This window comes from Myotis nattereri (genome assembly GCF_964212035.1).
Source record: "Myotis nattereri genome assembly, chromosome: 4".
Lineage (NCBI taxonomy): Eukaryota > Metazoa > Chordata > Mammalia > Chiroptera > Vespertilionidae > Myotis > Myotis nattereri.
In genome coordinates this window covers 100005069-100022340 of record NC_138079.1, presented here as the reverse complement: position 1 = coordinate 100022340, position 17272 = coordinate 100005069, and the positions used below count along the sequence as shown (strand labels likewise).

Genomic DNA, 17272 nt, shown 5'->3' with positions numbered 1-17272 from the left:
GGCGTCCTCTCAGATGGGATTTTTACAGCATTCAGGAACTCTAGTGTCACCCTCAATAAGGTCACCTGAAACGACACAGAGGGGCGGAACTGGTGCCTGAGTGCAAGTATCCCTGAAAGCTGGAGGCCTCTAGTCGTTGCCCCTCAGCAGCCTCCAGGACTGTACCTCACTATTTCTAGAGGGTGGGGAATGAAGGGCTAAAGCTCTGTCTGTCCAGACCAGTGTTGGAGGCTGTGCAGGACATACTGCATGGCGGCATCCTCCCCCACTGAATAAACAATTTCAGGGGGAGGGGGCCCAGAAACCACCTCTACTCCCTGGAGCACCCTTTGCATCAATTCTGGGATTGGAATCGGCATATAGGAAGGGGGGTGGGGTAGACCAAAAACAAATGCAGGAACCTCCCTAGGGTTGCTGGGGTGGGGTGACTAAGAGAGGGATGGTGGACAGGAGGCAAAGTACTTGTACTGACCCATTTGTGTCCCTAGCTCTGTGGTGAAGTTCCTTCGTGAGCATCCAATGTGTACAGCCATCATGGAGCTGACTGTCTCGGTCACTGGAAAGAATATTCCAGGTCTCGGTTGAGTCCTGTTGCCATCTGCATGACTACTAGGACTTTGCCCACCCCCCTCCTCTACGGGCAAACAACCAGAACCATGTCTTACAAAGAACAGACTCCAAAAATATATATAAATAAATAAAAACCTTAAACATTCTTACAGGGATCTTAAAGAACAGAATACATGTTAAAAACTTCAGTAATTTATATCAATTTTAAGCGGTACGTTATATACAATGGGGGAAAAAAACACATGCATAGTCCAAATACAATGTTGAAAACAGCATTTTCATTAACAAAAACCCCGAACACTAAGTGTTAATACCATATACATGAATTCAAGAAGGACCACCCTTTTTGTCTGTTGCACACAGTTTATTTAACAATATGATATAAGAAATGAGTTGGTACTTTACCGTCCTATACAGTGATTGAATCTTCTTGAATTTTCTTATTTATAGTAATTATAGCGCTTGCATGATTTACACTAGAATTGCTTTTCCTCATTTCAAGTTTCACATAGAAGAAAGAATGCTCTTCTCTATTAACATTAGCATGGTCTAAGAGAGTGATCATCCCTATTTTTTGTCTAAAACCAGTTTTATCAGAGAAACAAAGCAACAATTTCTACATCTGCAAGACAAGAGTTTGGCTTAAGCCAATATGTATAGATAGATGTGTGTGGGTGTGTGTGTGTGTGCACGTAGGAGCCAATTCCTATCGTCCAGGGGTAATACTTGGAGAACGCCCACAGAGTTCACAATAGAAAAAATCTTCCCGCAACATCAGAAAGTTGTCAGGATACATTATAAGCTTGCATTATTTCAAGAATCAGTTTCTGAATATTATTTTTCTTCTCACTTTTAAACATAAATGTTTAAAGTCTTGAAAATACAAATAAAAAATATGGATATAATGAACTTGTTTTTCCCGTTAAAAAAAGGCATGAGTCACCAGCAATGACGACAAAAAATCCAAACAATCCCCCCTCCCCCCAAAACAAAAAAACAAAAACAAAAAAACAAAAAGAGAGAGACCAGATATTTAAATCAACTGGTTTTTAACAAAAAAATATATTCTTTGTATTGTTTCTTTAAACAGCAATCTACCCTTCCGTGGCCTGGAAGTAGCAGTTCCATCTAGGAATAAAAAGAACCTAGATGCTTGGATTTCAGTACAAAAGGTCCAAGAACATGAAAGGAAAAAAAAGTGATGCTCTCACAATGCTACAAACCCTCCACAAACTTTTCTAGGGTGTCTCCCGTGGTGTCGCCGACCAGGGACAGCTCATTGGACAATGCACTCCTGTTGGGGGTATTCAGCTGTGGTAGCATTGCACTCTGTTCGGGGTTCCCCAAGTGTCCCTGATCTATGGAGCTGGCCATGGTGACTGCAAGTCCTGGGTGGGGAGAACCAGTCTGGGGTGAGACGTGGTGTGGTGAAGGCTGGGGCTGTATCCGTGGAGATGGGCTGGAATGTGGAGGCTGGGACTGGGGCCGTGGAGACTGGACAGGGGCCGGAGACCGCACCTGGCTACTAAGGGATGTGGCCATCTGCTGGCCAGGGAGGTGCGAGGCCTGTGGCTGTCCTGAGAGCATGTGCTGCTGGGGGCTCATGGGGTTTGGCTGGCCTGGGGACCCAATCTGCTGCTTCATCTGTTGCTGCTGCAGAATCCGTTGCTGCAGAGCTTGCTGGATGTTGGGGGTGTTGTCTGCACCCAGCCCAGGCTGCCCCATCTGGCTGAGCTGTCCCATCTGAGCTGCCATCTGGCCCATGGAGTTTCCCTGCATGGGCAGGTGCTGCTGCATTCGCTGCTGCTGCATGGCCGGGGGATAGCCTCCAGGTCCTTGAGGCTGCTGGAACTGGCTGTGTCCTGCCATGCCTGCAGCCAGGCCAGCACTGCCCTGCTGTTGCTGCTGTTGCTGTTGCTGCTGTTGCTGCTGCTGCTGCAGCAGCTGCCTCCGTAGCATCTCTCTATACTGTGGATTCATACTTGCCATGCTGGGGTTGTGTCCCGGGTTCATGATGTTCAGGGCCTGACCCTGGGGGTTCAGGCCTCCCATTGCTTGCTGCTGCGGAGGCACACCGGGCCGTGGCCCGCTGGCTTGCATGGCGTTCAGGTTCTGCAGGCTGGGCTGCTGGTGCAGGCCAGGCTGGGGCTGCAGGCCGGGCTGGGCCTGGAGGCTGGGCTGAGGCTGCAGACCGGGCTGGTTGGCCACGTACTTGGCCGTGCGCTGTTTGATGAAAGCCGCCATCAGCTGTGGGTTCGACTTGAGGATGTTGAGCACCTGCTGCTGCTGCTGCGGGGAGCTGGGGGACTTGAGGGTGCGCAGCAGGTCCTGCAGGGCGCCGGGGGAGATGCTGCGAGGCGGCTGCACGGTCGGCATCCGCGGTCCGGCTACCGCTGGTTGGGTCGGCATAGACATCACGGGTCTGGGCAGGCCCGGCATCGGTGGTTGCTGCGGGATGGGAGCTGGCTGCCACTGCCCGGGGGGCAGGTTGGGCATGACAGGCCCGCTGACCTGGTTGGGTCGGGGCACATTCAGGCCCACGGGAGCCATCTGGTTCACGGGAGTCACCATGCCTGTGCGTCCCGGGGGCATGCCGTTGTTGATGTTCACCCGATACAGATGCTGCTGCTGCTGAGCCTCGCGTTCAATCTGCCGGGCCGCCTCCACTGCCGCTGGCGGGGGCTGGGCGGGGGGTGGTGGGGCTGGCACCTGGTTGGTGGGCTTCCCAGTGGACACTGTGGTGGGGGGCTGAGTTCGGACCACGCTGGAGAAACCGGCTGGTGACATGCTCACAGGCGAGGGCTGGGGCTGGGCTGGGGGCTGTGGTGTCTGGGGTGTGCTGGGTTGCTGTGTAGGGGTCCCGGGTGGTGCTGAGGTAGGGGAAGGCAGACTTTGCTGAGGCACGTTGCGGGTGTTCATGGTGGCCATTCGCCGGCGCATGAGCTGCGCTTGCTGCAGGCGGTGCTGGATCTGCTGCTGGCGGAGCTTGTGTTTGATGTTGAGGCAGAAGGGCACAGGGCATTTGTTTTCTTGGCAGTGTTTGGCATGGTAGCAGCAAAGGGCAATGAGCTGCTTGCATACTGGGCAGCCTCCATTGGTCTTGCGCTTGCAGCCCTTAGTGTGCTGTACAACCCGCTTCATCTTCTGGCAGGACGGCAGCGAGCAGTTGGCATTGCGGCACTGGCAGGCGTGCACCAGGGACTGGATGCAGCGCTGGATGCTCAGGCGCCGTGACTCCTGGGGGCTCTTAGACTGCGGCTCACCCTGGCTGCCGCCCTCGTCGTCTAGGCCCAGTCCCCACTTCACCATCTTGTGGGTGTGGCTCTTTGTGTTGTAGCAGTTGATGCAAAGGTCATAGTCCTGCAGACAAAGAAAGGGGTCAGGCTAGCATCAGCATGTGGCCCAGCGTTAGACATCCCAGCCACCCCCTGGAACCTTCACTTCTGGGAACTCCTCCACAGCCCGAAAGGCTCCAAAGACCACGAGATCCATCTACTCGCCCTCACCCTGCACTCTTCCAGGGACCCCCTCGCATTTCCCAACGCTCACCCATGCATATGGTGTGTGGCTTCATGTCCACCCAAGGCTTTCGAGTACATTGGTGGGCACTGGTTCCCCTTTCCTTCCTTCCTCTGCACCCTGGGAATCACACCCAGCCATCCCGCCCCCACGCCTGGCCTGGCAAGCCTGACAGTGAAGGAGTGACTGTTGCTATACCCATTTGCTCCCAAGTGCCTGCCACATGAGCATCTGAAGTACCACAGACCTGAGTTCCTAGAGATTGGGTGCCCTCAGTGCACCCCCAGAGCTCTGCAGGGCGGTCCAGGAGGGCACTGGAGCTAAGAGGCCTTCGCCGGGAGAAAGGCCCTCTTCCCAGATTTCTAAAAGTCGCCTACGTCTAGAGACAGACAACAGGTGCTAGAACAGAGAATGGAGCTGATGGCCAGGACTAATAACCTTTTCATAGTAAAGACGTGAAAATCCCAGCAGTAGGAAATGAGAGGGAGAACAAAAGGAGGTTGGAAAAAGCAGGAAGTAAAGATGAGAGCATTACAAAGGCTCTGCTCTTCTCCTCAGGGATCACAGAGCCACTTCTGTAGGGCCCACGACTGTGGAGATCATCCTAGAGGCCGTCATTGGACTGGGAGGAGTCTATGATTGTCTGCAGGGGGGGAGATGGAGGGCTCAAAATAGCCTGGTTCACTCCATGTGAGGGACCCATCTATGAAAGAGAAAGACCTCACCCCTGCGCACAGGGGACAAGACCTCTGCAGGGGGAAGACAGTGTGGTATGGCCATGGGGTCCAACCAAGACAAGGGAGAAGGGTTACCAGAGTTCTGGAAGGATCGAAGCACTGCCAACGCCTCTCCTGCTCTCTCCATGCTCCTGCTCTGGCACCACAAGGACTGTGGATGTGCCCGATACAGAGCCGGGATTAATGAAACACAGGGAATAACAAGTGCCTGTGGTCGTCTCCTCATCTAGACAGGTCAGTGCTTGCTGACTCCCAGGAAGACTAGCTTGTCCTGCCAAGGGGATCCTGTCACTGTCACGCTCAGTTTGTTCAGGACCAGACCATGCTCCACGAAGGTAGAGTGGCTTTTTATCTTGAATGTCTGGTGTTGAACCTAGTGCAGTCACATAGCAGAAACCCAATCAATAAGAGTTAGATCTTATGTGTGAACTAAAATAAAACAAACAATCTATCTCATAATCAACAGCGCCCTTAGAGGAGCAGTGATCATTTTTCTCTCCTGAGAAGTGCCAACTGTCTAACAGTTCAACCTAAAATGCAAATGCATAGACCACAGAGGGCTGGGAGCAGCCAAGGGGACCTCAGATTCGTGGACCACACCAGCGCTGCCAGTTCTGTCAGAGCGAGGCACAGGGAAGGAGATATGGGCCTACCTCGCACACGGTACAATGCCAGCGTGTCTCCACATGGTGCTTGCACTCATTGCAGGTGTAGACAAAGCGGTCCTGGCCCTGGGTGTGCAACTCCACCAGCATGCACAGCGTGGACCACTTGGACCGCCTTAGAGAGGAGAATTCCCAGTGCTTGTCCCTGGCGAGGGTGAGGAAGGCGTCGCGCCCATCCATGAGGTCGCAGCTGAGCAGGGGGTCAGGGTCAACAATAGGGGGCAGCGTATTGATGACAGGCCCAGCATGGAGGTGGATCACAAAGAAGACCTGCAGGAAGAACAGCAGGAGTATGTCAGCCCACAGAGAGCGTGCTGAGGAGGGCTGGCCCTGCAGGGCCCCGGGCTACCCCGGCTTGCAGAACTGAGACTGCGCTGAGCCTGACACCTGCTGTCCCAGGGGTGTGTCAAAGGCCCAACTCCCTGGGGATGAACTGACTTGATGATGCATTGTGTGGTGTTATCCAACCAGCCAGGTCTGCCTTTTAGGGGCTGGTCCTCCCACTGTGTGCACCAAACAGTGTGTCACCATGCCTTTTCCCTTCTCTTGGCCAGGGGCAGGGTTGTGGCTTCTTCAGCAACCCCCCTCCTTTATCTTGGTTCAGGGGGCACAAATCCTGGGTTCTGTGGCCTGCCCTGTATCTCACCTCTTTGTGTTTCTCCATGGTAGCGTAGAGCTTCTGGGACAAGTCGTTGGACACGTTGGGCATACTGGGTTTCTTCTTGTTGGCCCGGCTGATACTGCTTTTATTCTTGTTGGTTTTCTTGTTGTTCTTTTTCTTGGCATTCTTGCTGTCACCCTGGCTGCCCTGCAACAACACAGACTTGTCAGACAAGCCCAGCCTCCTCCTCCAGGTCCAGTATCTAGCCGGGACTCCCAGCTCCAGGCCCTGGACTGTGGATGTGCTCAACACAGAACCAGGGTTAATGGAACATAGGAAATAAAATAACAAGTGCCTGTGATTGTCTCCTCATCTGGACAAGTCAGCACACATACTCACTCTGGGGGCTGAAAGGACTGTCACTCCAGGAAGCACCCTTTGCAGATCTCTACCTACATGGGCTGTGTAAACACACTGCTGCCTTCACAGGAAACTGCAGCGGGAAAAGTGATGAGGATGGAAGCAGGGCCTGTATATTCAGCTAAGACCCCAATGGGCACAGTGGTATACATCAACAGAGAGCAAGTGTGGCCTGTGTCATGAAGGCCACAGGACATGTTACCTCTTGAGGGAAGAACACACCTGGGATGCTAATTTGGAATCTAGCAACAGAGGAAGCAATTTTACATTGTTTCACGTCATCCCACTGGACACCTGCAGTTCCATGGCATATCCTGCATGCTCAGTGGTTTATTCTTTGCTTTTGAAAGACTCCAAATATCCACAAGTGAGAGAAATGGGAAAGGTGCTAATGAAGAAGCTGCTGCACAGATAGGAGCAGGTCCCAAGCAAGGCTACAGGACATCTTCCTGACCCTGCTTCCATTCCCCAGGCCCACTCAGGCCTGAAACACATCATTAGTGCTGCAACTGGCTTAAGTCTAAGCGGTTTTGCTGCTAAGTTAAAATGCTCCTACTCTGGGAAGAACTCAGGCTTAGTTATTCAGGTTTCAAGGCGAGAATGCTCATTTGGTCTGGTCCAAAGAACATAGTTTATAACTAGGAGAGAGAGAGGAAGAGGTAGGGAGAGAAGGCAAGAAGGGTGGGGGGAGAGATAAACACACACATACACTGGGTGCTGAAAGGAGTGACACTTTAGGGCAGTGGTTCTCAACCTTCTGGCCCTTTAAATACAGTTCCTCATGTTGTGACCCAACCATAAAATTATTTTCGTTGCTACTTCATAACTGTAATGTTGCTACTGTGATGAATCGTAATGTAAATATCTGATATGCAGGATGGTCTTAGTCGACCCCTGTGAAAAGGGGCGTTTGACCGCCAAAGGGGTCGCGGCCCACAGGTTGAGAACGGCTGCTTTAGGGGAAGTGCAGTTGCACTCTACCTCCTCCACCACCACCACCTCTGAGAAAGAGCCAGGAGGGGCCTAAGAAGTCCTGACAACTGGAAGTAACGTGGACCCAGATCAGAAAAGGTCACTGATAAAAACTAAGGGCACTGAATGAACTTTGGACTCTGGTTAACAATGACGTATCAATATTGGTTCAGCAATTGTAACAAATGCAGCACACGCATTTAAGATGCCAGGTACTAGAATACCCGTAGCTCTGTATCATCTGCTCAAGTTTTCTCTAAGCCTTTATTCTAAAATATAAAGCCTATATTTTATTATTTTTAAAAAATATTTTTATTGATTTTAGAGAGAGGAAAGGAGAGGGGGAGAGAGAAACATTAATGATGAGAGAGAATCATTGACTGGCTGCCTCCTGCACGCCCCCCACTGGAGACTGAGCCCACAACCCGGGCATGTGACCAGGAATAGAACCACAACCTCCTGGTTCATAGGTCAATGCCCAGCCACTGAGTTACACCAGCCGGACTAAAGCCTTTATTTTAAAAGTTATAAAATATATAGATTTACTTTACAGTTTATGAAACATAGCCAAATAATAAAAATATATATTTTTTTGCCACCAAAGCAATAGCTGCGATGCACATTTACTTTGTGTATTTTTCTTTACAAAGCTGGGGTCATACACAAGTTGAGGTTGCTCCTGGTGCTTCTCCACTATGGCAAGCACCTTTCCATGCCTCCTATTAAGACCACTTTTAATGGCAAAGCATCATTCCATCACAAGTGCTGCCCATAACTATGTGAACTGAACACTCCATCCCTCACCTCCATGTCCTGCTATCTCCACCACATACAAATCCATGGTTAGCAATGGCTGGCTCAGGCATCAGCCTTTATCTAGTTCTAACTCCCAGAGAGCCCCACCAACATGAGGCCAGAGGCAGGCAACGAGGTACATGTCCTTGACTGGGAATCAACCCCATGACCCTTTAGTCCTAGGGCCGACGCTCTAACCACTGAGCAACTGGCCAGGGCTCCTCTTGGATATTTACAGGCATTGCAACATTAGCATGTCTGCAGCCAATTCTTTTTTTTTTTTTTTAAATATATTTTACTGATTTTTTACAGAGAGGAAGGGAGAGGGATACAGAGTTAGAAACATTGATGAGAGAGAAACATCGATTCAGCTGCCTCTTGCACGCCCCCTACTGGGGATGTGCCCGCAACCCAGGTAACATGCCCTTGACTGGAATCGAACCTGGGACCCTTGAGTCTGCAGGCCGACGCTCTATCCAGTGAGCAAAACCGGTTAGGGCTGCAGCCAATTCTTGATTTCTTCCCCCAGATATGCTCTCCCTCTTCCTCTTCCCTCAGGCAGAGGTAGCAATAGACACAATGGGCAACCCTGACCCAGGATTTTCCTCACATGCCACAAAGATCCACCCCAAACTCTGGGGCTGCTACTGTTAAGATACACAGCGTATTTCCCACAGCCTCGACAGCTACGAGCCAAAACACCAAGTCTTACTGGACACCCCAAAGCAGGGCTCACTTGCTCACAACTCGGATGCCTAAAGTTTCTCCTCCTCCTGCTGGAAGCTTCGTCTCTCAGGGACCCTCTGGGTTCCTTCTCACCAGGTCAGTCTCTGCTCAGATGCCTCTTCCCAGACAAGCCCCTCCCCCCATTCCCTCCTATTCCCTGTGCTTCCTTTTCTCCACAGCATCCACCACTATCTCGAGTGTGCTGGACATGTGTTGTTCTTGTTTCTCCTACTAGAACATACATCCTTTGAGGGCAGGGATGGTGTTTTCCTTAGTTCTCAGTGCACTGCTCAGGCTCATGACTGCACACAGCATGAGTGCGAGTGCGGACACCACAGAAAGAGCTGAAGGTGTGTGTGTTTAGTTTGTAAAATTCTCTTAAATCAATTGATTGGTCCCTGGCTGTGACACATTCATGACACACCTGTTTCTGTCTCCATCTGTTCTGGGCTCCCTGGCAGGGCACTCACCTCTCATCTTTCTGTGCCTTGGCCCTCTCTGTTATGCACAGAGATGCTGGAGTAAGCACCTCCTGTCCCCTGATGTGTCTCTAGTGCCCACATCTCAGATCGCCCAGCAACCAGAGTGGTTTGTGCTTCCAAGCCCCAGACATATTGTGCATGGTGACAAGGTAAGGTTATGCATGAAAATACCACCACACACAAAAAGAAGGCCACACCATGTGAACTCAACAGCATAAGTTCACTCTCCAACCTGCCAGAATTCGTCCTTCAGCGTACACATCTGGGGCACCAGCTTTCCAGGAGGGTGGGGCAGTGGGACGTAGGGGCTTTACCTCTGTAGTCTCACTGGCTGCAGTGCTCTCTTCCTTCTTCCTCTCTTCTTCTTCTTGTTCCAGCTCCTTAATGCTCTCCTCCAACACGTTGGGCCAGAAGTCACCCTCAAAATAGGGCAATTCCTTGGCACTGGTGAGCCTGTCTTCAGTTGCTTGTTTGAAAATGTCCTGAGCGTAAACAAAGCACAGCAGTGAGATAAGGGGCTCAGGCAAAGCTCCTGAGGAAGGGGCAGAGCAGGCCACAACACCGAAGAGGATCCTGGTGCAGCATATTCCCATGGTGCACAATGGCCAAGATCAGCCAATTTAAACAGACGACATGACAGCACTGCTTTCAGACTGCCAACTAGAAATCTTGATAGACTGCAGATAAGATGCTTTTACATTTTTATTTCACTTTTTTTCCTTTGGCTTTCTGATCCTCGTTAAGTGAATACAATTCTAACATATGTGAGTGTGAGAGAAAGACACCTGAAGGTATAACAAAGCCACTGCATGCCCTCCTTCAGTAAACACCAGGTACCTTGTAGTCATGGATGATCCGCTCTGCAAAAGCCTTGTCCAGCATCTTTTTGTACCACTCCTGTAGGCGCTTCGGTTTTGGGATTTTTTGATCAGGGGGGTGGCAATGGAAGATGTAGTCATCTCCTTCACTTGGGGGACAGGCCCAGATATGTCCTGTCACATACCTGCAGGATGCACACACATAATTCAAATCAAGTGCTGAGCAAAACTATCCCTGCTTTCAAGGAGTAACAGTTGAGGAAGAGGGACCAAAGCAAGGACAGAAATAACTATATATAAAGAAAAAGGAAAGCAAAGAAATGGCCACAATGCTTGTGGCAGAATGGATAAGACATTTAGAGAGATTCCAAACCAGTGTGATGGGAGTTGGGGATGCATGGGTAAGGCCAAACATCCCTAGTGTGCAAATGCACACCTGGAATTCAGCCCTAAGATGCTTCCTTCTCAGGTTGTGCAGGTCGGGCAGGGGCCTAGGCTGTAAGGGAACCTGTGCGCACAGGAGAAAGCCTGGGAAGACAGTGACTCATTAGGTTTATCAAATGGCTTTTACCCAGGGACACACTGAATTTCACCTACTTTCTTCTGCACATAGGAAAGGCAGTTGGATATTTCTAAGGGTTCAAGTTAAAATAAATCTTACTCATTCTGTTTAAGACACCTCAATCAAATATCTCCAACTTTTTCAAATTTGGGAAAGGAATATGACAGATCTAGAACATGACAACAGACATAAAGAATTCAGAGGCAAGAGACCACATCTTGTAGGTTCCCATTCTTACAAAACATTGAGAAAAAGCAAATTTATGGGGACAGAAAGCAGATTAGTGCTCATTGGGGGTAGGGGTGGGACAAGGATTAAGAACAAATGGGCACAGGGATCTTATTGGGAGATGACAATGTTCTGAGACTGATTAAGGGTGATGGCTACACTACTCCATAAAGTTACTAGAAGTCAGTGAAGTGTACACCTGAAATAGGCGAATTTTATAATATATAACATATGCTTCAATAAATTTTTTTTTTTAAAAAGACACCAGAATGGAAAAATAATGAAAAGAATGCAGAAGGCAGAAAAAGTGCATACATTGTCCTGAGAAGCCCCAAGAACATGAGAGAAGCTCTGGAGGCTTCAGAATCCAGCTAAGGACGTTAAAATAAAAACACATCAAACTTAAACATTCTCATTATTTCACAAAATAAATATAGAGTTAAAATTAAAAACGAAGCTTTAATTAGTTCTGGATAATCTAAATGAAACTCACCCCAATTTCTTCACATATTCTAAATATCCAATAAGGATCTCATGGTAAACAGCTGTCCGCAGGCATCGGGGTCGGAAGAAATGAATACTGTCCAGATAAGATATGTACACACGCCTGGGTGTGGGAGAGAGAATTAATCAACAGCTCAGGGCATCCTGAAATAAATTTTATTCAACAGCATTTACACTGACCACAAAAAGCATATAAAAACACAAGAAAACTCCCATTGCCAACTGTCGCTGCCAATCAATAAAATGGAATCCAATTTCATCACCAAAGTGAGAAGCAATGGCATCTCATCACTTACCACAGAGAACCATGGATAGTTCAGGGCAAACTACAAAAAGACATTTTTAAATTCCCTCTCACCCAGATTCTAGAATGAACACGAAAGAAATCTTCATAGAGGTACTTCTTCTTTTTTTTTTTTTAGGTGCATCAGAGAATGTCCAGGCTCATGGAGTGGTCCCCACCCCATTCTCTGTGGCTCTACCTGCCCCAGGTAAGACAGGGACAACAGCAAGACCAGAACCAGGACCCATGAATACTCAAAACACAAAACAGGCTTGAAATAGTCATAGAAACCTTTCACTCCCCACTGGCTTAGAGGAAACATAAATGTAATTTGGTTAATCAATAGTGGATTATTTAATTTTAACCCGGCTCTAAAGCACACAGGTTCTCTAAGACACACAGAACATCATTATAAGACAGCATGACACCCCTTGAAAGGAGATAGAGGACTACCTTGTATTTGGAGGGGGGCAATCAGAGCCATATTCTTGGACATGCATTCCAAAGAAGCATACATCCACTCCATCAATTTCCTCAAAAGCAAAGAGAGCTTTGGTTCGATACGGGAAAGATTCAGACATTTCCCCAGAGTCCACAAACCTGAAATAAAAGTCAGAATCTGATGTCTGCATGCATCATTATTCATAAGGTACTTTATAACCTAGATCTGCTGCTCTAAACCCGCTCAGGGTAGAGGAGATAGAGGCCTGTCACTTCTGACTACCAGCCCAGAGCTCTTACCACTAGTGTGAGCAGCTTGGAGCTTTGATCCCATTCTTTGTGACACTGTTTCACTTGACTGGGAATTTTACCTTCTCTAATGAATTTGGGATAGAAAGAAGGGCTTGCAACACACTAACCACTGAAAATCTTTTAAATTATGCAAAAAGCCTATCAGAAAGTGGGGCTTTTGTTAACCAGGTGGGGTAAGCACTAGAACAGTGCTGTTTTGGAAAATAGCACAATGTCTGCACACAAACCGTGACTTCATCCCAGGCTTGACCTCCACAGTCTTATCTGAGCTGGCCACCACTCGAACAAAGACCTCCCCGGCTTCAGGATGATTCTGTCGCCGCAAAAACTTGTTGACTCGGTCTTCCAAGTGGTTTCCCAATCGCGTGGTTTGCAGTCCTGGAAAATTTAGAAAGAGCAGGTGAGAGAGCTTTGGAAGGACTATGGAGAAGGCAACCGAGACCACAGATTCCTCCTTTTCCTTTCAGGGTAATCTGACATATTTTATTTGTGTTTGGTCTGTGTGTGTGTGTGTGTGTGTGTGTGTGTTGTTTTTTTGGTTAATCCTCACTCAAGGGTATTTTTCTCTTGATCGTTTTCTTTTTTCTAGGGAGAGTGGAAGAGAGAAACATCAATGAGAGAGGGACACATTGACTGGTTATCTCCTGCACACCCCCCGACTAGGGCCTGGGAGGAGCCTGCAACCAATGTATGTGCCATTGACCAGAATTGAACCCAGGACCCTTTGGTCCGCAGGCCGACGCTCTATCCACCAAGCCAAACTGGCTATGGGAATCTGACATATTTTAAAAGAATTAACGTTCTGCCCTGGCCAGCTGGCTTAGCTGGTTGGGGTGTCGTCCCATACACCAAAACTTTGCGGGTTTGATGCCCGGTTGGGGTGTGTAAGAGAGGCAAACGATCAATTTCTCTCTCTCTCATTGATGTCTGTCTGTCTCTCTCAAAATTAATAAAAACATATCCTTGGATGAGGATTAAAAAAAAAAGAATTAACATTCTCTAAAACCAGAAGGGACTTAGTTTATCGTATGAAGTAAGCGTTTTATGAGGGAAAGGGGTACTCTAGAATCTCAGGCACTCTACATCTTCAAAATTGCCATCAATTGCCCTGATATTTCCATCTTTTTTGAACCATAAGGGCAGAGGAGCCATGAAGGTGGACCTGAATCTGAAAGAAGATGGGCTATGGAGTAAAGTCGGGGAGCAGGCATAAGGAGGGCCATGCTGTGCCCACCAGCCTTCTGCTCCCTCCCCCTGGGCCTGGTGAGGTGGAGATCTGGCCCTGGGTGCTCCCACCCAGCAGCTCAGAGTCACAGCTGTGCCCCAAGGCTAGAACTCTAACAGAAGCAGGGAGCCTGCCACTGCTTTCCCTGGAGGAGGTCAGGGTTGCTGCGCATGTGTTCCTTGACCCACTCTCCCCTTCCTGCCCAGCTTTGAGGAGAGCCCTCACTGCAGAATTAAGACAGAGTACACAGTACATTCCATGGCCAACTAAGCTCTGTGAGTGTTCCTATCATGGCAAGTGCACGGACACTGTCTCATATCCAGGCCTGCCCCAGCTCCGTTCCTGGGTAGGTTCCTCTCCCCCTCCACAATCCTCTCTTCAAGGGACTACCCAAGCAGGACCACTGTGACAGGGCATATACAGCAAGCTACCCAAAGGCAACACATCAGTCATAGCATAAAAAACTTGCACGTGAGAAAAAAATAAGACTAGCAGCAAGAGCTGCACAAGGTTCACAAGAATTATTTATATATAATGGGATTTTAAAGTTTTCTACTTTATACTTATTGATTTCAAAAATACAACAGTAAGAAATGTTTTTAAAAAGGTATTTGGGATTTTAGAAGATTCCTTACTGAGGTCAAGAAATAAATGGAAGCCGAAACCGGTTTGGCTCAGTGGATAGAGCGTCGGCCTGCGGACAGAAAGGTCCCAGGTTCGATTCCGGTCAAGGGCATGTACCTGGGTTGCGGGCACATCCCCAGTAGGAGATGTGCAGGAGGCAGCTGATCGATGTTTCTCTCTCATCGATGTTTCTAACTCTCTATCTCTCTCCCTTCCTCTCTGTAAAAAATCAATAAAATATATTTAAAAAAAAAAAAGAAGAAAGAAATGGAAAATTTAGACTAACTTTCTTAATCCCATTTTTCTGTGATAAAATACCAATGGTGGAGTTCGTTTGATATATAAGTTATGCCTCAAGAAAAATAATTTAAAAAGAAAAACACAATGGCAATAAAATAAAAAAACACACAGGAAAACAAAAACTTGAAAAGCTATAAAAATTCATGGGAGTGCATTTGTGATCTCTTTCACATGCTGATGAAGATGTACCCTGTACACAGCTGTGTGGTCACACTCTGGACCCCTCCGAATGCAGCACACCCCACACCCGAGACAGCTATCCTGAGAAATGCAGCCTTAGCTGTACGGCACAGGCCATCTCGTCTGTTCTTTGTGAAGAAAAGGCTCACATTCTTGCCCATGTTCTCCCATTGCCCCTCCATGCTGCTGCTGAGTACGTTTTGTTCCCTCATGAGGCGTTTCCAATCCAGAAGGGAGGACACACCTAAGAAGAGCCACCATAGTGAGGGAATCCCCTTACCTTCTGAAAATACGACCCACACACTATGATTTCCAAATAGCAGACCAAAGGACCTTTAAAATTAGGTCTTTACTTTTTTCTTCAAATCACCGGAGTGAAAGCAGGGTGATTCTCATCCATGTGATGCACACATGGAGGTGTATTTCAGGTCTTCTAGTGTTTATGCAGTAGGCCTTTCTCCCATTTTTTGGGGGGTGGGGGTGCTTTTCTCTTTATGTGATCAAATCCTTTAGCTTATTGCTTTCTCACTCTGGGTTTATTTTTTAGGAAGGTTTTTTATAACCCAACACAGTGAAAATACTCTTACTGTGACCTTGAGTTCACTTGCAGTTGTTTCCTTTTCTCCTTTAACCATCTGAAATGGAATCGTGTGTGTGGTATAAGGTAGGGAGGTGGCTCTGGATGGATGGTCAATTGTGACTATCATTCACTGACTACCAGTTGAAAGACATATTTAATATTCACTCAGTGCAAATATGAATGAGGCAAACTTTCCTTTGTGATCTACAAAAATTCGGAACACAAGGGTGACACTAGACTTCTAAGATCCTTTTCTGTAAGCAAATGTTCTATATCTTAAACACTAAAGCTCATCTACGTAAGGTCCACATGTCTTTCTCTCCCATTCTCTGGACAAGGGGTGAGCTGTGATCCCGTACACCTCACCCTTGTGCCTTCCAGCTGAAGTTGCTCTTCTAGTGAGATCTAGCTCTCTTGGCAGTTTAGTTTGGTCACTGAAGCTCTGGCCTAAGCAAGTGTTTCTAAGTTGCTGACTGCTTTAGTGATTTCACTCAGAATGGACCCTCTAAGGTAGAGGCAACTACTTTCCCCCAAGGCACATCTGGCAAGGTCTGGAGACATTTCTGATGTTCACCACCCATGAGGATGAGGGTTATTGATAATTTAGTAGGCTGCAGCCAGGGATGCTGCTAAAATCCTACAAAGCACAGGACAGCCATCATAACAATGATCTGGTCCTGAATGTCAATAGCGGCTCAGCGGAGAAATCCTAATCTAAAGATAAATATTACAGTAGCCAATAAGAGGTCAATGGGAGAAAAAAGAGGAAATATGTAATACTTTCAACAATAAAAATTAAAAAAAAATTACAGTAGCCAGTGAGTTTCTAAGTATCTCAAAACATTTTATAAAAGTGAGTTTAAGTTATAAGATAACCATGGATTTTATTAACTACAGGGTTTGAACTTGAATTGACAACTTGGAAGCCTATGGAATGACTTCCTTTTTGCCTGCTTCACGTCCCCTCCTTCCCCCAGCATGTGACCTCTCCTCCATCCCATCTCTCTTCTATTCCCAGCACCTCAGATGACCTGGCTCTTGTTGGAGACACCCTGAGCTGTGTGCTAGTCACCTATCCTGCTGCAGGGAGTACTGGGAAGGTGCACTTCAAGGCTCCTACTCAGGTTCTCTATTAACTCAGCAAAAGGACAGCCTGGGAATGCCATGCTGTGGAAGGTGCCCTCAGTACTTGAGAATCAAGTGGACAAAGGTTACGTATTGTACACTTTTGAAAAGAATGATATCTATAAAAAAAATCAGATCTATGAAAAGTTACTTTTAGTAGCAACAGACAGATATCATAAAGAGATACCAGCAGCCACTCTAAATGTAGCAACATTCCCAAGTCTGTGCAGACCAGGTGCCTACCAGTCTTGGGTGGATGATGGCTGATTCCCAGGGAACTTGAGAGGGTCACTCCTCTCAACAGCAGAGTCCACACCTAGTGATGGGCAAGTGATTGCCCATACTTGGGCCCAAGATTGAGTGTGTGGCTCAGACAGAACAACTGTGTATGTGTGTGTGTTTTGGGGGAGGTCTTATTTTTAAGCAACTTAAGAAGGATCTGCTGACAAATTTTCTCTTTAGAATTCACAAAGTTTACAATGTAGCTAAGCTTTCTAAACTTGCATCTAAAACAAGGATTGAGCAAAAAGCTGACTCTGATATGATCAGGTCAAATGGTTCTTTAAGAGGAAGATAAGAAAATTAAAAAGTATTAGAAAACAA

General features: G+C 47.7%; 1 protein-coding gene across 2 annotated transcripts in view; it reads right to left on the bottom strand.

The window, feature by feature from the left end:
• Window positions 1-740: 740 nt before the first annotated feature.
• The window catches only part of CREBBP (CREB binding lysine acetyltransferase), a gene marked incomplete at its 5' end in the record, with an annotated part of 167738 nt that continues 151206 nt past the window's right edge, over window positions 741-17272 (bottom strand). For both annotated transcript variants that reach the window (XM_081089219.1, XM_081089220.1), the window contains 8 exons: window positions 741-3930; window positions 5480-5761; window positions 6138-6299; window positions 9802-9969; window positions 10325-10490; window positions 11589-11702; window positions 12336-12482; window positions 12863-13013. In XM_081089219.1, coding sequence (XP_080945345.1) covers window positions 1786-3930; window positions 5480-5761; window positions 6138-6299; window positions 9802-9969; window positions 10325-10490; window positions 11589-11702; window positions 12336-12482; window positions 12863-13013 — 3335 coding nt within the window. In that variant the 3' untranslated portion in view covers window positions 741-1785. The remainder of the gene's footprint in view (window positions 3931-5479; window positions 5762-6137; window positions 6300-9801; window positions 9970-10324; window positions 10491-11588; window positions 11703-12335; window positions 12483-12862; window positions 13014-17272) is intronic.